At 43.3% G+C, this 22,081-nt stretch overlaps 1 protein-coding gene across 1 annotated transcript in view; it reads right to left on the minus strand.

Moving 5' to 3' along the window:
* COLEC12 (collectin subfamily member 12) overlaps positions 1 to 22,081 on the minus strand; it is a 99,626-nt gene that overhangs the window by 13,091 nt on the left and 64,454 nt on the right. The window contains exons 3-5 of the mRNA XM_056854933.1: positions 9,184 to 9,306; positions 5,695 to 5,793; positions 2,331 to 3,377 (exon numbers count right to left, since the gene is read on the minus strand). Coding sequence (XP_056710911.1) covers positions 2,331 to 3,377; positions 5,695 to 5,793; positions 9,184 to 9,306 — 1,269 coding nt within the window. The remainder of the gene's footprint in view (positions 1 to 2,330; positions 3,378 to 5,694; positions 5,794 to 9,183; positions 9,307 to 22,081) is intronic.

Consider the following 22,081-nt stretch of genomic DNA (forward strand, 5'->3'; position numbering starts at 1 on the left):
AATATTTCCCATCTATCTGTGCTTTGTTTATATTAGGATTTATTCTTAGCTTTAAAGATCCATTCTCTTTTAAAATCTTTTGGTGTGAACTGGCTGCTTTTAAATCTCATTCACGTTGACTAAGACATTTACCCCATAATATACCAGGATCCAGCAAGGCACTGAAGGAGTGGAATGGGCTGAGGGACTGAAGAAGGGGGGATTCTTCTCATACATCTTTGCTGCTGGATCTCTTCTCATTTGTGAAAGGAATGGGTTAAACCTCCCTCTTTGTCCTCACTCAGCCATGATCTGAATCAAGTCCTACATGGTCTTAATTCAGCTTAAAATGAAGCTGGGAAGATTCATCTGCACGCATCACAGAGTCTTATCTGTTTTGCCTTCAAATACTGGATTTTGAAGAAATGAAAAATACCAAAATTCTGTCCATGGCTATCTCAGAAAGCGTTCTTTGATGTACAAAGGAAAAGCTGTCGCCTGGCTAGCTTAAAACATAGTTTTAACCATCTGTTGTTGTTTTTCTAAAACTGAATTGTTTTGGGAATAGTCCAGCTCAAATTTTTATTCATTTCCTCTTTAGCAGGAATTGGTGTCTGATAGCCCTCATACCCTTCTAGATTTTGTTTGTAAGTTAATGCAAACTTTAAAAGTTTTTCATTAGGAAAAAATACCCCATCCTGATTTGAATGAGATTATACTAGATTTAAAAGATGTTCAAATTCCAGACGAGTGCAGGAAGGCTGACAAATGAAAGGCTGGATTCATATGTGATAGAAGAACTAAGCAGCGAATAAGGATTTGACAAGATCAGTGGGTCCATATTAATTGATAAAGTAGCAGTGAAAATGTATTTATTTATTTAAATATTTGTATCCCTCCTTTCTCCCCCTCTGGGGGCTCAAAATGACTTACAAAGTAATATACGCATGAACAATACAAATTTAAATAAAAATACACAACCAATGAACCCCCTAATTAATGCAACTGTTTGATTATATCTAGAGGTACTTGAATCAGTTGTGTGATTTGCAAAAAGGTCAGAGGGCAATGCAGGGAGGACCATTGGCTAAATTTAAATTATTCCTCCCTTCTGTTGCTATTTATTGCATAGGCAAAAACAAAACAAAACACACAGACATGCACTTGGCTCTTTAAAACAGCTCTGGGAGGTCTGATCATAGATCACCTAATGAAATACAAATTTTTTGTACAATGCCCTTTATACTTGCTTAGACAAATACATTAATGCTCCAAATCCTGACGTTTCACCAACTGTTCCTTCTCTACTTTTCTTTGAATTTGTATATGGTGAGGAGCCAGCATACCTAAAGGAGCGCCTACTCCTATACGAACATACCACTCCAGTCAACTTCAGGAGCCCTGCTTCAGTTGTCCCTGCTATCTGAGGCAAGATGGGTGGCAACCCAAGAAAGAGCCTTCTCAGTTGTGGCGCCAAAACATTGGAACTCCCTCCCCAGGGAGATTCATCTGTCTACCTCTATTTCTGTCTTCCACCAGCGGGTGAACACTTTTTTGTTTGGTTTGGTGTTACCTCACTTTTTAGCCCTCACTTATTAGCTTTATTAGTGTGTTTTAATGTATTTATGTGTTTATGTTTGCACTGTTTTATGTATGAAATCTCTGAATTTAGAGGACCCAGAATTGAGCAGAAAGGCGAGACAGAAATATTTCAAACAAACAAACATGGAGGAACACTTAATGTGCAATCCTGAAAGGCCCCCCAGAATCGGCTTAGGAACTGGCATGACCCCACGCTGATGTAAGTGCCCACTTATCTCAGGATAAGGGACACTTACGCTGGCAGAGGGGGCATTCACGCCAGCACAGGTAAGCCACACTGCTGCTCAGCACTCCACCGCTGATGCTGCTACGCCGGCAGTGAAATCCTGGAAGTGCAAGCCTGCGTCAGCATGGGGGGGTGCATTCCAAGGGGCGGAGCTGACATTAGTGAGCTTCCTAACCCTTTTTGCCCTGGTGACGCTCCCTTGAGCAGTGGTGTTGCTATGCCTTTTTTTTTTTTTTTTTGGTGGCGTAGCCTTTTTGTCTGCTATGGGGACATTTTCCCTTTTTTATTTTTGTAACTGCTTTTATTTTATATTTGGCGGCTGGGAAGCCTCTGGTGAGCGTCATGACTGCGCCACTCCCAGCCACCACTGTTAGTAGCCACAATGTAGTTTCAGAGTTTCCCTCCTTTATATTTTGCATGTATTTAGTAGGACAAAAAAATAAATAAATAAGCAAAGCACACTGAATAGCTCTTGGCAGTATATAACGCCCATGTCCAAAGCATTATCAAAGACACTTCTTACCTTGCAAGATGGTGAAGTTTTTAATGAGCTGGCCATGCTTGGAATCTACTAGCTTCATTTCTTCCATAATTATCGATAAATTGGCTACCTCTGTATCTAATCTTGTCCTCATCACATCCTGCTGCATCTTGAGGCTAGTAGCATCCAGGCGAATATCTGCTAATGTGTTGTTCATAAAAGTCAGCTCATCTGTGTGTTTACTAAGAGTTTCTGTGCATGTTGTCCTGACCTCATTGAGGTTGCTAGTTAATGTCCTCAGATGATGGGCAGTATAACTGATATTGCTAATGATGTTGACTATATCCATCTCAAAGTTCTGAAATCGCTCTTCTTGCTGGATAAACTTGGCGGCTGTTCCATTTTCATACTTTTTATGGTGCTCCTGGAGATCCTTCAGAGTTTGATCATTGGCTTGTGCAATAGTAGTGATGTTGTCCATCTGCCCACTAAATGAGCTAAGCTGACTGCTCATATCCTCAAGTGTGTCATTATTAGCTTTGGCCAAGGCCGAGTTGTTGGCTGCTAACATCTGCAAGTTCTGTACTTTCTCTTTAAGCCAGTCAGTGTCCTTCCGTGCTTGGAGGGCGACCTGCTGAAGATTTTGAAAGTCACTTTTGATTCTTTGGATAGCTTGACTTGTATCATCCACAGATCTCTGCAAAGCACTGATGAGGTCTCTTTGCTGGACCTGGGTCTGGTTCAGGTTGTTTAGATTCATGATGACTACACTATGTGAATGTACTTGGCTTTGCAAATTTGTCTGAATGTTATTCTTGTCTTGCTGGAGCTCACTGATGTAGCCATTGTAGACCTGGAGAGTTTTGTTGACATTGAGGATCATGAAGGAGTTGCTATCCAAAACACCTTTCATTTGGGTCTGCCTGTTATCTAACACGCTTCCAGACTCCTGTAACTTTTCCAGTGTATCTTTGTTCTTTGCAGTTTTCTCTGAAATCTCATGAAGTTGCTGATGCAGGGCCAGGATATCAGCTCTGAAGTTCGAAAGTTCTGTATTGATGTTCTGGGCTTTCTCATCTGTTTCATTACCTGAAAAAAATAGGGAAAATAAGTTTTGTTTGTAAGCCCAGGCCAAGTGGGGGATCCAGAGGACCGGCCCCTCCCACAGGGTAGCTCACCCACCTTCTGCCCATAGCCCACAGTGTTTGCCCAGAACCCCAAACCACTGTGCATACAAAATTAAGTAGTATACAAATCACAATACAAACATGGTTGGATTGAAACTGGCCACAACTTTATTGGTTACGGCATTAGGCATTGGCAAGCATGGAGGTGGTATCCTGACATCAGGTGACCCAAATGCCAGCTGATGTATCCTGCGCCCAGCCCACTCCTGGGCGCAGCCTGAGATGGCAGTATCCAGGACCCACTTGGACGGCATTCACTGTGTGGTCTACTGCCACTTGGGAGGTGTCCATCCCTTCAGCCCCCTGACTGGGCATATCCAACTCCAGGCCTCCCCCAAAACCCCTTATTGGGGTCCCCAGCATGGGAAAAGGGGGCACGCAGGCCGGCTTTTCCCCAAACAGGATCCGGCCCCATGCCCAAACCGCCAACCGTAAAGTTGTGACAAATTCTTAGACATTGAATATAGGGAGGGAGGGCGGGACAAAGTTAGCAGAGGACTGGCTGGGGTCGGAGAAGTGCAGGTAATAAATACCTGGCCGGCAGCCCTGAGTGCAAACCTCAGGTCTGTTTTGCCGCCGGCCAGGGAGGAACAAGGCACCGGGGGCCCTGATTGGCCCATTCAAACAGTGGGCTGCGCAGATGCACGGTGCACAGCTGGCCGCCGCTATTACGCCCCACACACTCCACGTGGTGCGGAGTGAAGCTGGCTCCTCCCGGCCTGCTGCCGCCGCCAGTCTACCTGACTAGCTGCTGCCCATCTGGAGCTGTGAGGGAGAGGCGCACCGCCAGTGGCCTTCTCCTGAACTCCCCCCACCTCCCGATGGACAAGGCCGAATCCGGGCCGGACCTCTGGCCCCCCGGCGCGGCCCCCCAAACCCAACTCCCATTCAGCGGGAGCTGTTGCTTACTGTTTGTAGTAGGAAGGCAATCTCATCATTTAACTGGTGAGACATGCTAGAAAATATCTGGCATATGACCATCTGTTTTTAATTCCTGTGAAACAGAATAACTGTTCTACTGGCATTATGGTGCGAATAATATGATAGATCTTTTCTGTATAAAACAAAAGATAAAGCCAGGGAAGGAGAAAAGGTGGCATGGTATAGCCCAGTCTTGTCAGATCTTAGAAGGTAAGCAGGGTCAACACTTGGAAGGGAGACTTTCAAGGCTCTGCAGAAGAAGGCGATGGCAAACCACCTCTATTTCTCATTTGCCTTGAAAGCCCCTGGCTGGGGTCACTATAAATAGGCTGCAACTTGATAGCACTTTATGCACACACACAACCCAGAGAAAAGCATGATTAAGCACTACTGATTTCACAAGAACCAAAGCATGTGATCACATCTATTAAGAGCAAACCAAAATAACACAGGGTTGGTCTTAATAAAAGTTATTACATTACTTTTCTTTTTAGACTTTGCTATGGCCCAACACAACTACCTGCTTTAAAAATTTTTTACAAGCAATCCTAATTTTCTGTGGATTACACATTAACGAAAGATGTGTAGTTACTTAACACAGAGCCAGACTACTGGCCCCATAGTCAGTGCTGTTTATTCTGACAGCTACTCTTTAAGGTCTTGGGCACTCTTTCTAGTCTTTCCAGCCCTGCTATCTAAAGCTGCCAGCCACTGGGCAATACATTCAGTGTATTTACTGTGCTCAGCATGTAGCCAGTTAGACAGAATCTCAGAGCTTCAGACTAACTACTGGCTAGTAACATGTGGGAGGAGGAGAGTTGGTTTTTATATGCCAGCTTTCTCTACCACTTAAGGGAGAATCAAACCGGCTTACAATCACCTTCCCTTCCCCTCCCCACAACAGACAGGTAGGTGGGACTAAGAGAGCTCTAAGAGAGCTGTGACTAGCCCAAGGTTACCCAGCTGGCTTCATGTGAAGAAGTGGGGAAACCAACCCGGTTCACCAGATTAGCGTCCGCCGCTCATGTGGAGGAGTGGGGAATTGAACACGGTTCTCCAGATCAGAGTCCACCACTCCCAACCACTGCTCTTAACCACTACACCACACTGGTATGTTGGCGAGGGATTAACCACAAGTCTTTTCCCTAATGTAAACAAATGCACCAGCACATGCTTCCTTTTAAAAAAGGAAAATATGAATGTAATTTAAGTATTGGTTAACTGTTGAAGAAATCAGATTGAATAATAAACTAAAGAACCAATGATCAGGTTATTGCTTTTAAGTGCATATGGATTACCCAGGTTCTTCAGGCGACTTTCCACTTTTGAAAGTTTCTCGTTGTATAGGCTGTGTGATGTGTTCACGCCACCAGCAGCATTGTCCATTTTTTCTACAACTAGAATGAATGAAGACAATAATGTTAGCAAAATAATTTCATGACCTGTTACAGCACAGAATCTGACCGGCAAGACTGACTTCACCTATGGGACATGCATAGGAAGGTGCTTGTCATTATCTCCATATGCTGTGATTGGCATTTGAACATATGCTGGGGGAGGGCTTGTTTGGGGCTTCCTAGAGGCACCTGGTTGGCCACTGTGTGAACAGACTGCTGGACTTGATGGGCCTTGGTCTGATCCAGCAGGGCCTTTCTTATGTTCTTAGGGACTGTAATACTACACAGTTTGGGGTGATCCCAGTAATTTGTGCTGCTTCAGGCAGAGCTGGATTTACAGGGGAGGTTGGGGAGGGGGGCAACTTTGCCAACACAATGCAGAAGCACATGCAGAACCATCCCTAACACTGTCATAAATAATGAAGAGTTTGTGAATGATGGAGCTCTGTGTACACTCCCACATATGTGAGGAATGTGAAGACCGACCTGAATTGTTTGGACATCGAGTTTATGCGGTGAGGATCATGAGGTCAAGAAAAGGTCTAGGAAGGAAGAGTATGTTGCAAGGATTCAAGTGACTTGGAGGAGAAGAGAAGTAGCAAGGGAAGAATGTCTATGCATGAAGAACACAGGATCGGTGGAACTGAAAGACAATGGAGAAAACTGCATAAACTTCTTGTCATAGGGGCGGAGTTGTGAAGGTTTGGTCATGGATAGCCAGGAAGGTGGCCTCAGGGTGAGACAAGAATATAAAGCTACAATTCACCACAGCATTAGGCAAATTTAGGTCACTCACTGCACTGACCTGCACCCTATCCTACTTCTCAATTCAGCTAAGTGTGACACCTTCCCCTAGCAGAAAGAGTCTTCCTCTGGGGCATGATGCTCATGCTCTGGGAGAAGAGGTTTGTCTTCTGAAGAAAGGCTCCACACTTAGATGAAGAAGGAGGAGGAGGAGAAGGAGGAAAAGAAGAAGAGCTGGGTTTTATACTCTTTTTTTCTCTACCTTTTTTAAGGAGTCTCAAAGCGGCTTACAATCGCCTTTCCTTCCCCTCCCCATAACAGACACCTTGTGAGGTAGGTGGGGCTGAGAGAGTTCAGAGAGAACCATGACAAGCCCAAGGTCACCCAGCAGGTTTCCTGTGGAGGAGTGGGAAATCAAACCCGGTTCTCCAGATTAGAGTCCGCCACTCTTAACCACTACACCACACAGGCTCTCAGAATGAACAGAATGGAAAATACAACCCAAAGTGTTAAATAGTACAAACTTTAGTTCCACCCTTCTAAATCAATTGAAGTCAATGGGCCCAGGCGGCTGCAACTCTTTTTAGGAGTGCTCTGTAAATGACGTCCTGGATTGTGATTTAAACCACCAACATTTTTGCAAGAAGAATGAGAGAGATAGAGATCTTAGTAATGCTGCGCAAACACACCAACAAGTTTTGGCAGCAGGAAGGCAAACCAAGGGAAGAGTTAACAGAAGTAACCTACCTGGGAAACAAGAAGAAGAAGAAGAGGAAGAAGAGTTGGAGTTGGTTTTTATATGCCGACTTTCTCTACCACAAGATTAATAGCACTTTCAAACATGCTGAATAATTCAATCCACTTTCAGAGTACTTTAGGGCGCTTTCACACATTCTGAATATTGCACTTTCAATCCACTTTCAATGCACTTTGCAGCTGGATTTTACTGTGTGAAATGGCAAATTCCACTTGCAAACCATCATTAAAGTGCATTATTCAGGATGTGTGAAAGTGTCCACACAGCAAAATACAGTTGCAAAGTGCATTGAAATTAGATCGAAAGAGCATTAGTTGGCATGTGTAATATTAAGTCTGCGTGTGCAATATTAAGAATAGGGATTGGGAAGCGCATTTGGAGAGCAACAGTTAATTACTTAACTATTATTTGCTGAAAGTGAAATCACTTCATACTTGTGAATAAGTACCTGTAGGTCAATAATATTTGGTCACAATTGGGATAGGAGCTGCAGTTCATCTGCCAGCAGGAAGGGCAATTTTGCCCTATGAGAGAGGAGGGCCATGAAAGCCACATGTGGGCCCTGTGCCCATGCCCACCTGGCTGAATTGTAAAACAGGTGTGCTTGCAGAGGGCAGAGCAGCTTTCTCTTCCCCAAGCTGGAACCTGATAAAAAGGCAGGCCCAGTTGAGAGAAGGGAGGAAAGACTGCAAGGAAACGAAGCTGCCAAGGGAGGACTTTCTTGCAGGCAGCTTGCTCAAAGGAGGAGCAGAGACAACAGTCAAGGAAAGGATAGGCCCTGGGACTGGTGACCAAGAGGACCAGGCAACAGAGAGCAACGGCAAGCAGAGCTGCTCCCTGGATGATACGGGCCAGCAGACAAGCTACAAACCTAGCCAGTGTGGTGTAGTGGTTAAAAACAGTGGTTTGGAGTGGCGGACTCTAATCTGGTGAACTGGGTTGGTTTCCCCACTCCTCCACATGAAGCCAGCTGGGTGACCTTGGACCAGTCACAGCTCTCTCAGAGCTCTCTCAGCTACACCTACCTCACAGGGTGTCTGTTGTAGGGATAGGGTTGCCAACCTCCAGGTACTAGGGGGAGATCTCCTGCTATTACAACTGATCTCCAGCCGATAGAGATCAGTTCACCTGGAGAAAATAGCTGCTTTGGCAATTGGACTCTATGTCCCTCTCCTCCCTAAACCCCACCCTCCTCACGCTCAGCCCCAAAAATCCCCAGGTATTTCCCAACCTGGAGCTGGCAACCCTATGGCCAATGCTGTTCTGTTTTTGCCCTGCTTGCCCTAATTTGTATAATCTGAGTTCAAATCCTTTTATTACTATTTATGTAGATTTATTATTCATTATTATAGTACATTTTAAAATTATTCCATTAGGAAGTATATGTCTAGGACTATCATTTGTGAGTTATAAACTATGTAATGGAAATGAAAGTTGGTCCTACTAATGTTGCCACTAAAAGCAGATCACTCAACATCTGGCGCCACCATCCCCTCTCTTTGCATACTGAGGAACTCTGCCTGGATCATATTTTCTAGTGGGCCCAATCTTCTGCAGGATTTACATCATCTCCTTTTTGCTGTAGGTCATCTGGCTAGTTAATTGGATCAATTTGTGAAGTACATACACCTTATCTTAGGACTTCCTGCCCCTAATAAGACCCTATAATGTTTTTCCTGTCCCTAAGATTTGTGTAAAAGATCTTGAAGCTAGATAAAATGAAGGAGATAAAATGTATTAATGAGTCTAATACTGACAGAGATATCATTATAGTATATTCTGCAAACATTTCAATCTTGAAATGCATTTTTAAAATTCCTTGTATTTGTTCCTTTTAAAAATGGGATTTCTGCTTGACAGGAAGGTAATATGACAAATGTGGAACATACCTTTGTATCCCAGAATGGCTACTGTTATTGTCAGCAAGGCACATAATATATACAAGAGTATGATGGAAAACTTCAAGGCCCAGTTACTTTTACACTTGGTGCATTGTGTCCCTTCCTGAATACCTGCAAAATAACACAAAACTTTAGATCTAGCTGAAGTTTGCGAGGCTCTGGCTCTTTTCCTTGTTTGATTCTTGTTACATACAATTTTGCAAATGAAGGACAGCAACTCAGCACATGCTAAAAGGAAGCAAGGTGCTATAACATATGTTAATCTGAAGGTTTGAAAAAGACATTACTTACATACGGTAGTCATTACTGGAAAGAAAGTTGACACATGCATCTACACCACTGAGGATGTCTACAAATGTACCCCCTCCAAACACACACACACACACACACACACACACACACACACACACACACACAGAGTACAATGCTAGTCTTGTCTATGGCCTTGGCTAGGGTTGCCAGCCTCCAGGTACTGAGCCTACGTGCTGCTTTTTTGCTTTGCCTGTCTCATTTAGCACAGGGTTTTGTATTAATGTTATTGCAACCTCCAGGTACTAGCTGGAGATCTCCTGCTATTACAACTGATCTCCAGCCAATAGAGATCAGTTCGCCTGGAGAAAATGGCTGCTTTGGCAATTGGACTCTATGGCATTGAAGTCCTTCCCCTCCCCAAACCCTGCCCTCCTCAGGCTTCGCCCCAAAAATCTCCAGGTATTTCCCAGCCCGGAGCTGGCAACCCTACCCTTGGGCCAAACTCCAGGCAGGCTGCTTTTGGTTTTTGTTTGTTTTGAAGAATCACATATACATCCATTAAATGAAATATTCAGTTGCCCTTTACTGAAAAACCACAGTCAATTTTTTCAAAGTTGAAAAACGGTTCCAGAGAAGAACTAAGGAAAGGAAATAATAATCTCACAGGGACTCAGAGAACTATCATCAGTTTAACTGCTGGCCAACTGACAGCACTGAGGGTTGTTGGATTTGGGTGGGAGAAGGGTGAGGAGACCTGCTGGTTAGGCAGGGAGCCCATTAGGGATTTCAAGTATTTTGACGATAGGTAGAGTTTAGATGCTGTTCCTGTCAAAAGCAGTTACAAGTTTAAAACTTTTATGTTATATGTTATAAGCCGAAATCAGTCAAACAAGACACCTGTTTTGTAACTGTTACACTTTTCAGGACCCAGCTCTCTAGTAACTTTAGTACTGAAAAGGCTGGAGAAAAGGAAAACAAGGAAACAGGCAAGCCACACATCCCACTGAAATTAACCTGTTTCTTACTTCTACTTTAATGATACTGCTCACTTATCCTATGGGCCTTGAGCAGTGTCACACGAGGTACAACAAAAACAAGACCAAGGAATTTAATTAACCAACAAGTTACCACGCTTTGAATTTTAATTATGTGAGCAAAATATTGTCAAAGGCTTTCACGGTCAGAGTTCATTGGTTCTTGTAGGTTATCCGGGTTGTGTGACCGTGGTCTTGGTATTTTCTTTCCTGACGTTTCGCCAGCAGCTGTGGCAGGCCTCTTCAGAGGAGTAACACTGAAGGACAGTGTCTCTCAGTGTCAAGTGTGTAGGAAGAGCAATATATATATGTTCTGTTAACATGTGGAATCCAAAGCTAATCCGCATGGCTATTGTGGACTGTTGTCTTTGTTAGTCTGGAGGTTTTCAGGACAGGTTTTCAGGAAACCTCCTGAAAACCTCCAGACTAACAAAGACAACAGTCCACAATAGCCATGCGGATTAGCTTTGGATTCCACATGTTAACAGATCAATTCAGGATACAATGGTTCCATATTAATATACCACACCCTCATTAGCACATTATCTTGATACTTACAGGACAATGATTAGCACATTACCTTCAATACTTTACAGGATAATGACTCAGCTCAAACCCAACCCCCTTCTGACTATATATTGCTCTTCCTACACACTTGACACTGAGAGACACTGTCCTTCAGTGTTACTCCTCTGAAGATGCCTACCACAGCTGTGGGCGAAACGTCAGGAAAGAAAATACCAAGACCACGGTCACACAACCCGGATAACCTACAAGAACCAGTGAGCAAAATATTTCGCTACAGTCAATGAAACTCCTAAATCCACCCCTGCCAAGTTTTTTTAACTTTATCTGATGTTCACAGCCCCTCATTATCACAGAGAAGAGCAGTAATCCACAAATCTCTAATACTGCAAAGGTACTGCATTTCAGTAAGCAATGCTCCAAAGAAGCACAGTCACAAAGTCTATCAGAGCAGGTGGTCCTTTGCATTCTACCTTCCATTGCCTGAGAAAGGATAGAGTTTAATCTTACAAGCATAACTACTCTCCTGTATCGAGGAAACAGTTAAAAAATCTAAACATGGTAAGGGCGTCTTTGGATAAGACAAACCTAAGTATAAAGGGGAGCATACCCCATGGGCTGCCTTTGTGGTGCTGATGATGGGCGAAAACGCATGGTCGCTTCAGCCTCCTTTATTCCCTGTTTCAGCCAGGATTCAACCAAGATTGAACGGATGCATTTCGCCGAACATGCGTTCGATCCTGGCTGAAACAGGGAATTATGGAGGCTAAAGCGACCATGCGTTTTTGCCTGATGAAGACCAAGTTATACAAATGTTTATTTACCGCAGAGAACCTGCTGATCTTTCCAATATCACCAATTCACTACTGCTAAAACCCAGCAGTTGGAGTGTAGTCTACATTAATTTCCTCCATGGGGTAGCATAGGAGTCCGATTTTAATAGACATAGGCGCTCATTAACCTCTGTAGCAAATTAAATTTGCAGCCAAAGCTACACCCATGCCGTGCTTTCAGAGATTGTAAGCCTAGTTCTGCCCTTAAAGAGACATTAGCCACACAACTTGGCATCCCTGTGATAACCAGTTTCTTAGCTGTTTTCATCAAGCCTACTGTGTAATTCCTTCAAGCCTATAATTCCCTCATAATAGGTCAAGTGAATGCCGGGTGGAATCCTGAGTCCAGGTGTTGCCCTCATTGAGGACTAGAAGACTAGAAGAGGTCCCCAAAGCCTCAATTATAAAAATGGAAATATTTTTTAACAGAAATTTGTAGGGTGTGAAGTTTAACTTCCTAGTTTCTAGGTCTGAAGATAGGGCGTCATCACAGATCATTATTGAGCTTTAGTTCACATGTTGTACTGTTCAAGATTTTGACCCTGAAGAACTGAATATTTGTTTAGTAATAATTTTAAAAGAAAGCTTATAGGAACTGGAAGATGGACTTCATGAGATGCTGCTAGAAGATCCATGACCAGCTCTTCCTAGTGTTTTGAAAAGGCTAATGGCTGCCACGTGGATCTGATCAACATCATGGCTCAAGTCACCACCCTCCAGGTGGACTTGGAGTTCATAATGAATTATGCTTTCCAGTCTCCAGAGATCAGTTCCCCAGGAGGAAATGGCCGATAAGGAGGGTGGACTCTATGACTGCTGAGCTACCTCCTCTCCTCACACTCCACTCCATCCCCAAATCTCCAGGAAAGCTTCCAGTGCTTTGTTATGACTCTAACTTTTGGTATAAGAGTCTTTTCCAGACCGAACTGCCTATATTAGCAGAATATAAGCCATACACCTGTCTTCCAGGTTTTCCAAGAAATACAATACCAACATCAGTACAGAGGTGTGAAATGGAACTACAATCAATGCTGCATTAATTCTTAGTGCTATTCCACAGAAGATATAGAAAACAAGGATTAATGCAGTTATCTGTTTCTCTGAATAATGAACTTCCTTCAGCTTTTATCCTATTACTCTACAATTGGGGTAACCTCAGAGTACTTTAACATTAATAAACTTCTTGCATCAAATTAATGAGCTGATGAAAATTCATTCAGAAAATCTTTAGGAGTAAATTATACTTCCCATAAAGATTAGCCTCTGGCTGGTCTTATTCTCCTCTACCTTGTGAACTGTTACTTCTCAGAGACTGCATCAGGGGCAGCATCAACTGTTTTTATTAAGGACTGATAACAGTAATTCAAATAAACCCTTGTCTCTCTAGCTGCAACCATTTCCAATACTTTTCTTAAATCTAAGTTATTTTAGCAAGAGATTTTAACAGCATGAAGCAAACTCAAGGCATATTCTCTGGTAAATGTTTTCCTGCCTTTTTTGTCTGTTGAGCAGCTCTAACATCTCTGGATGAGACTGACAAGAGGTGTATCAGAAACCAGATTTTGATTGTTCATCACAAAGATGTAACCAATCTATTTGATTAGAACACTTGATTTAGCAGATATCAAATATGCATTTACTATCTCTACAGCACAGTTGTTTGTGTAGACATGGTTTTCCACATTTTGTAGGCCTGGCCCAAGGAGGCACCTGGTCAAAGGAGACATTTCTGGCAATGCACACAGCTCTGCCGTATCATGAAAAAGGCAGCAGCTGAACTCCTTTTTGGAGACTTGGTGAACCCTCAAATAATACACATTGATGAATGGACAAAACAGTAACAACAAAACAGCCCTGAATGCAGATAACATAATATATAAAAATTCCCATGGAGCATGTTTACCAATTATATTCTCCCCACCAATTTCTCCTGTTATTGTTGTGCTATGGGTATGTTATTTCTGTTGTGCACAATTCATCGCCACGTTAGCCCTTTCTCTTCTTGTCACAACTGCCTTCTGGCAGTATCAGTACACGGCCAGATCCATTAACAGGGTAAATATGGCCTGCATGTCCATTCCCCCCATATTTGGGGATCCCCTTAAAGGTTTTTGTGGTGAGGGCTTGCAGGGGACATTCACAGCTCAGGGGCTGTCAAGGCACCCTCATTCTCAAGTGGCAAGGGAAACCATGCAGTGGACTCCATGTGGAATCTTGCATCCTGCCATCCCATAGTGTCCCCCAGCAGGTGGGCTGGGGTGTGGTTGGTACATTGGCAGGCAGGTTAGCCAGTGCCAGGATCTGTTGCCCCATGCGCCAAGATTCTGACAGCTGTAACCAATAAAGTTATGGCCATTTTTACACCAGCAAGGCGTTGGTTGTTTCCTGAATGTATTACCAGACTAGCCTGGCTATAGAAGCAGACCTCCGGAGCAGGCAGCCTAATTCCCACATGCACAGGTGGGAAAGTTCCAGTGGTTTTAGCATGGTAGGCTCCAGGCTGATGGGCTCCTCCACAATTATACATGGGATGGTTATGAGGACAGTGACACTTTTACATGATACAAAGAGAACTTGTTGCCAGAATATACAAGGTAACCAACATGTAGGCTTCATTTAAAGCTTTTACATGCAATGCATTCTGTGTCAGCTTTACTGTTAGACTGTGTCAGAAAGCATAGGAACTGAAGGCATGGGAAAAGAGGAACTTGCTATTTAAAACAGCCTAGCTAACCGCAGAACATGTTTCCTAATCATTTCCCAGGTACCAGAAAGGTTACAACTATCACTTGTGATCAAATATGCCATAGTCAGCAACTAAATTATGGAAACTTCCTTGTCTAGTGATGGGAACTTCTTGCTTAACTTGTGTACCCTGCTAATGAAAAGGGAGTTTTGTAATGTTTTGTTTGCTGGGGTCAAGGAGAAGGGAAAATAGAAAATACACTTTCATAATCATACTGAAATTGTATATCCCAGCCCCGAATCCTATTTATTATGTTAATGTCCCATTAAAAGTCCTATTAAAATAAAGGGACTTAAGTATGCACAACTGGTACAGCATTGCTGTCCACCATTGTTCTGTTTTGAGAAAAGATGTGTGCGCAATGAATCGTTGTATTCTTGAGAGCTTTCTGACATCGCATTAGTAGCTTACTTAGGGCTCCATACATTGTTCTGAAAGGAGGTCATATGTTAAGTCATGCAGAGCTGAGCCTTGTTTGCATCAGATTTTCATGTGTTGTTATTGTTTCACGGTCTGCGCATTCCATTATGCAATCTGAGCACATGGCTTTAATGCTGAGCTGCCCTCAGACTTTTGTCACTAGTGGTGCATACCAGAGAGGCAGGGTCACTTCCGAATGTTGCACATTTCTCATTGCTGACTTAAACAACATTTAATAAATATCAGATGGGGGACACAATGGGTCTCCTTTCACTTGACACACTTTTCTGTTTCCTGACTTATTTTAATAAGAGCTCTATTTTTTTCTCTGTCTCTGTTGGGAAGACATCTGGCTAAACAGGCTCATGCTCAGTACAAAGGGATCCAGCTGGCACATGTGTTTTGGGGACCCCCTTTCTCTGGGAGCCAAGATGGTCACAAAAAAACAAGCGAAACAGACATCCTACTACTAACCTTTGTAGTATTTGTTTTTCTAGTATTATATTCCATTGACTGGGGACTTTGTTCTCATGTGGGGGTCCCATCTGCAGATTCTTTTCGGATTGCAGATAAGTTGTTTTACTACTAACAGTTTTACTATTTTTGCCCATTTTCAGCGATGCCTTTTGGAGACTCAGGAACAGCGGCAGCTGGTGCTAACTGGGGCTGGCAGACTGAACTGATCCTACGCTACCCATCTGCAAAATAAAGAAAAGGGGAAAACAAACTATTCTCTCTGACTATGCTTTTATACTCTGAGTTTGTGCTCTGCCAATATGCAGCCAATGCATTGACTGATCTTAACTTACTAAACCAATACAAATTGCTACGTAGGGATGAGTGTACATTATAACATTAGAAACCAGGAAGATCGCCTAGCTCCACAGAACAACAAAACATTGTGCGCATCTCTTTTCCCCTCCTAACCAGAGGGGAGCTGCAGCAGAATGGGGAGTCTTGTTGAAGAAAGGAGCTTCTTCTTGTGTAGAAAAACAATAGCAGTGGAAGCCCAGTTAGCTAAGATCACCTCAAGCAGCAGCACATTAGCTCCCTGGCTAGTGTGAAGGCCTCTGTTGTGTTCCCAAGTGGTCAGCAGACCTGTCTATCTTTCCTTATCTTCCACTTGGACTCCTCCTCCACCATGTTGTCATCAGTAAACTTTATCTCCACCCATGAAGAAGAAGAGTTGGTTTTTATATGCTGACTTTCTCTACCTTTTAAGGAGAATCAAACCGGTTTACAATCTCTTTCCCTTCCTCTCCCTACAACGGACACCTTGTGAGGTAGGTGGAGCAAACAGAGTTCAGAGAACTGTGACTAGCCCAAGGTCACCCAGCTGGCTTCATGTGGAGGAGTGGGGAATCAAACCCAGTTCTCCAGATCAGAGTCCACTGCTCTTCACCACTACACCACACTGGCTCTCCTTTCCTTCCCTTTCCCCTGCTATGCCTGTGACACTTTGTAGAGAAGAAACTGCCCCGCCTCCTCCTAGACTGATGTTAAGGAAAGAGACAAGCAGGAGGGGGCAAGAGGAAGCAGCTGAGTGTCAGGAGGCAGTGACCCATTTTCTGTGATGGGCCAGTTGTTCCCACTCATCGGCAAGCTTAGATTCAAGTGTCATAATGTGGAATGTTTTTGAGAACAATTATCTGCTTTTTCCAGAATAATTCTTAAGAGTTGCCCAATGATGCTCTACCATTGAGCCACCCACTACACCATACCAGTTTCTTGGGTCATTTATGCAGGGGAAATTTGCATTTGGTTTGCTGCAGTTTTCTTCTCTGAATGCATGAGGGGTTCCCCCCTACCATCCCAGGAGTATCTTGTGATTAATTTTGCATCACCAGTCAATCACGGAGCTTCTGAGTCCCTCCAAGCGCAGCCTTGTTGCACTTTACTTGGAGGGGGAGGGTCAGCTATTAAAGGATCAGTGTGCTTTTGCTGGGTATTCCTCCCTGCCTTCCTACCTCTGCAGCCTTCTTCAGTGTCTTCCTGCCCATTTCATGAAGGTTTAACTCTCTCTTTTGTGCTTTGCTTTGAGGGAAGGGGTTGGATGGAAGGGAAAGACATGTGGGAGGGAGAAGTCAAAATGGGCATGGGAAGAGAAACCCAAAGTAAAGAGCTATGCATGGAAATAGGAGGAATTTGCATTGCTCTTGCCTCAAAGCAGTATTTAAATTCATCCAAAAACAGGATCCTGGAACTGTGGGGGAAGAATGAGGCTAGAGCGAAGTCACATCTTAAGGTCGGTAAAATCATGAATAATGCAAAAGCAGCCTCGAAGCAGTCCAGCTGGGACTGCGAAGTAAATACCCCTTCATAAATGTCCTTAGAGAAAGCTATACTAGTTTCAAAGGTCCCTGTTTCCAAATGATTGAGGATCAATCCTTATTAAAGATACAAAGTGTTCATAATATAATTATTGCTGTCACTTTAAAAAATTCCATTATTTCTAGTCCACCTTTCTCACTGGGACTCAACATGGCTTATACAGAGTGAGTCAATACAGTCTGCCCCCAAGAAGATTTTTGTTCTCATGTAGTATGCACAACTTATACCCCTACGACTAATTCACATGATCACTATCTATAATTCATGAGAATAATTTGCTTGTAAGATGGACAGGGTGTACTCCTATAACTGACATATTGTTCAACACTGAACATTATATCTGCTACCCAGTCTCTTTTCTATGAACTGTCTAATGATTATATTATGACTCCAAGCTGCACTTATGAAACGATGCAAGGGACCCCTGAGAGAAAGTGAAAGTATGCTTCGATAGTAGTTAAGATTTTTAGAATAATTGCAGAGAAACATTTAATTTTCATTTATACCGTAGCTGTAATCCTGGTTGGTCATTACCACATTAACAAAAGACAACCTATTTCATATGGGTTCTTATCTTTCATATTTCTTCATACTAAACAACAAACCATTATTTAAACTTTCATAGTTCTTCATACTAAACAACAAACCATTCTTTAAACTTAAAAGGCTGATGTGAGCTTTTGGAGTAGGGGGAACTACTAAATGTCTTGTGCACCTGTGGATCATAAGAACATAAGAACGTAAGAAAGGTCCTGCTGGATCAGACCAAGGCCCATCAAGTCCAGCAGTCTGTTCACACAGTGGCCAACCAGGTGCCTCTAGGAAGCCACAAACAAGACGAGTGCAGCAGCACCATCCTGCCTGTGTTCCACCGCACCCAAAATAATAGGCATGCTCCTCTGATACTAGAGAGAATAGGTATGCAGCATGACTAGTATCCATTCTAACTAATAGCCATGAATACCTCCCTCCTCCATGAATATGTCCACTCCACTCTTAAAGCCCTCCAAGCTGGCAGCCATCACCACATCCTGGGGCAGGGAGTTCCACAATTTAACTATGCATTGTGTGAAAAAATACTTCCTTTTATCTGTTTTGAATCTCTCACCCTCCAGCTTTAGCAGATGACCCCATGTTCTAGTATTATGGGAGAGGGAGAAAAACATCTCCCTGTCCACTCTCTCCAAACCATGCATAATTTTATAGACCTCTATCATGTCTCCCCTTAGCCACCTTCTTTCCAAGCTAAACAGCCCTAAGCGTCTTAACCGCTCCCCATAGGACAGTTGCTCTAGCCCCTTATCATTTTGGTTGCTCTTTTCTGCACCTTCTCAAGCTCTGCAATATACATTTTTAGGTGTGGTGACCAGAACTGTACACAGTATTCCAAGTGTGGCCTCACCATAGATTTGTACAAGGGCAGTATGATATCAGCAGTTTTATTCTCTATTCCTCGTCTAATTATGGCCAGCATAGAATTTGCCTTTTTTACAGCAGCCGCACACTGGGTTGACATCTTCATTAAGCTATCCACTACCACCCCAAGTTCCCTTTCTTGGTCTGTCACTGCCAGCACAGATCCCATCAGTGAATATGTGAAGTTGGGATTTTTTGTCCCAATATGCATCACTTTACACTTACATTGAATCTCATTTGCCATTTTAATGCCTATTCTTCCAGTATGCAGAGATCCTTCTGGAGCTCTTCACAGTCCGATTTTGTTTTAACCACCCTAAATAATTTGGTGTCATCTGCAAACTTGGCTACTTCACTGTTTAACCCCAACTCCCAGTCATTGATGAACAGGTTGAAAAGCACAGGTTGAAAGCACAGGTTGAAAAGATCATGGCTAGAGGCTGTAATCATCAAAATACTTCCTGATGGCATATTTCTGGTGCGTTGTTTCAACTGGATATTCAAGAAGGTATTGGAAAGAAAGTACTTTAATGAGCGCAAACATCCTAATTCTTTGTACTTCAATGTCAGATGAGGGTTAGTTCAAGACTACCGAAACAGAATGATACAGCCCTCTCACATGAATTGTACCACCTAAGATTACATATGGAAAAATCCTTGAAAACTGAAAACTTCCTCATGTGAAAAGCTGTCATATATGAATAAGGTTCCCAACCTCCAGATGTGGCCTGGAGATCTCCCACTATTGTAAATTATCTCTAGACAATAGAGATCAGTTCCCCTGGAAAAAATTGCCACTTTGGAAGGTGGACTCTATGGCATTGTACCCTGCTGAGATCCCTCCTCTCCTCAAACCCCAGGCTCCACCCCCAAAATCTCCAGGTATTTCCCAACCCAGAGCTGGCAACCATAAATGTGAACCTTATGTGAGTACCTTTCTAATGAGCCCCTTACACATGGAAACTAAGAAAGAACAGCAATACAAGAGGGCTTTCAACTCAACAATAAGGCATTTAGAAAGCAAATATTTTATTTCAAAATCTCTGGGAGATTTCAAATTAGGGTTGCCAACCTCCAGGTAATAGCTGGAGATTTCCTGCTATTACAACTGATCTCCAGCAAACAGATCAGTTCACCTGGAGAAGATGGCCGCTTTGGCAATTGGACTCTATGGCATTGAAGTCCCTCCCCTGCCCAAACCCAGTTCTCCTCAGGCTCCGCCCCAAAAACTCCCGCTGATGGTGAAGATGGACTCGGCAACCCTATTTCAAATGCTTTAGAATGATAGCCATGCATATGCTAGAGAAGAACTGATGCTATAGAAGACCTCATGAAATATATTGCTTTGAATTTTCACATGCTACTGAATTTCAAGAGGGTTTTTATTCCAATTTCTTATCAATGCCTCTAAAAGTAGTATTTTCAATGGCTCTTTACACAAGAAAACATGACATTTTTGGTCATCTGTGTGCCTCTCTTCATTAATCTTTTCTCCTCCACCTGACATAATAAAGCATCTGAAAAGGGTGCCATTATTTTCTCTGGAACAGTTTCAACAAAGGAAATAGTTTTGATTGTACGTAATGTACACAAGCATTTTTTTCTAAACAGAAGAAGAATCCTCATTACCCACTTTGACCATAACCTCTCACTTGTTTTTATAACACAGACATTTTGCGTTTGGCTTTGTTCATATTCATTGTAGGCCAGAGATACCAAATGAATTGCTAAAAATCCTAATTATACACTTCAATGGGCATAGACATTTAATTATATGGAACCACCACACAATGCTCTACTGTGATTAAACACATAATATCTTAATTGAAAGGACAGAGAGGGAAAAACCGAACCACAACAAGGGAAACAAAAAAATCTGCAGTGTCTGAACTGCATGTTACCCAAATGTGAGCCTTGGGATTACCACGGTACACTTTCAGGAAAATCACAGATTTGTTTCAGCTGTTTGTCAAGCCACAGAAAAGTACTAAGACTATTAAACTTTAGGGGCTGATATCCTTTAAAGTCTGTTTTTTTATTAAAAAAAAGACATGTCTTGCTGAATTAAAATCTCACCTATGTATTTGTATTTGTAACATGGTCACTCCCACCCCAAAAAAACCTCTCACCAAGCTTATGGATCTAATTAGTGCAGCATCTCAGGTAGGAAAATGGGCATTTTTTTAGACATGTGGCTATGAAATTTGAATGATTTTGTGACAAGATGCAATCCGAAAAGATACACATGGGCAGTCACCAGTTATTACAGAGAATAACTACCATTGGCTGTTTCAGAAGGGAAATATAAGAAGATCCTTAGATCAGAGAGGTTATGTCTGTGTGGAACAGGGGACACTGAAACCATCGAACATGCACTGATACGTTGCCCATTCTACCACAAAGTTAGATCAAAGCTTATTTTCTCCCTACTTGGTATATTCCCTGATGAGTCAGTTGAGCTTTTGTCAAAGAAGCTTCCATAAGGAGAAGACCCTCAGCTTACGCTTCAAACTGCCAAGTTTTGCGCTGTTGCTATTAAAATATGCAGAGCTTTATTAGAGAATGATTGTTAGAATATTTTACAATTTTATCAATTTTAATGTGATAATTTTAACAAGGGGTTGCTTTTATTGACCTTACGCCTTTATGTGTACGGGCAGTCTGTGATTCTGTGGTTAGGGCTGTCAAAAAAAAAAAACAATTCGGTACAGTTCGGATTCGGCCGAATTTGACCCTTGTGGGGTCGGTACATGCCGAAGTCCGAACTCCCCCGCTTCGGATCCCCGGTAATTCGGGGGGATCCGGAGTTCGGGGGAAAATTCGGCCGAAGCGTGCCTTCAGGGATTCCCTGAAGGCGCGCGGGGGCCCTTTAAACTCATCTGAGCCTCCCAGCTGGGAGGCGCAGATGAGTTTAAATGACAGCCGCGCCTCTCCAGCGGGCTCCGCTGGAGAGGCGCGGCTGTCCTTTAAACTCATCTGTGCCTCCCGGCCGGGAGGCACAGATGAGTTTAAAGGACAGCCCGCCTCCCTTCAGCGGGCTCCCCTGAAGGGGGGCGGGCTGTCATTTAAACTCATCTGCGCCTCCCGGCCGGGAGGCACACATGAGTTTAAATGATAGCCCGCCTCCCTTCAGCGGGCTCCCCTGAAGGGGGGAGGGCTGTCATTTAAACTCATTTGCGCCTCCCGGCCGGGAGGCACACATGAGTTTAAATGACAGCCCGCCTCCCTTCAGGGGAGCCCACTGAAGGGAGGCGGGCTGCCCTTTAAACTGATCTGAGCCTCCCAGCTGGGAGGCGCAGATCAGTTTAAAGGGCAGCCCGCGCCTTTCA

Source organism: Euleptes europaea, chromosome 8, assembly GCF_029931775.1.
Source record: "Euleptes europaea isolate rEulEur1 chromosome 8, rEulEur1.hap1, whole genome shotgun sequence".
NCBI lineage: Eukaryota > Metazoa > Chordata > Lepidosauria > Squamata > Sphaerodactylidae > Euleptes > Euleptes europaea.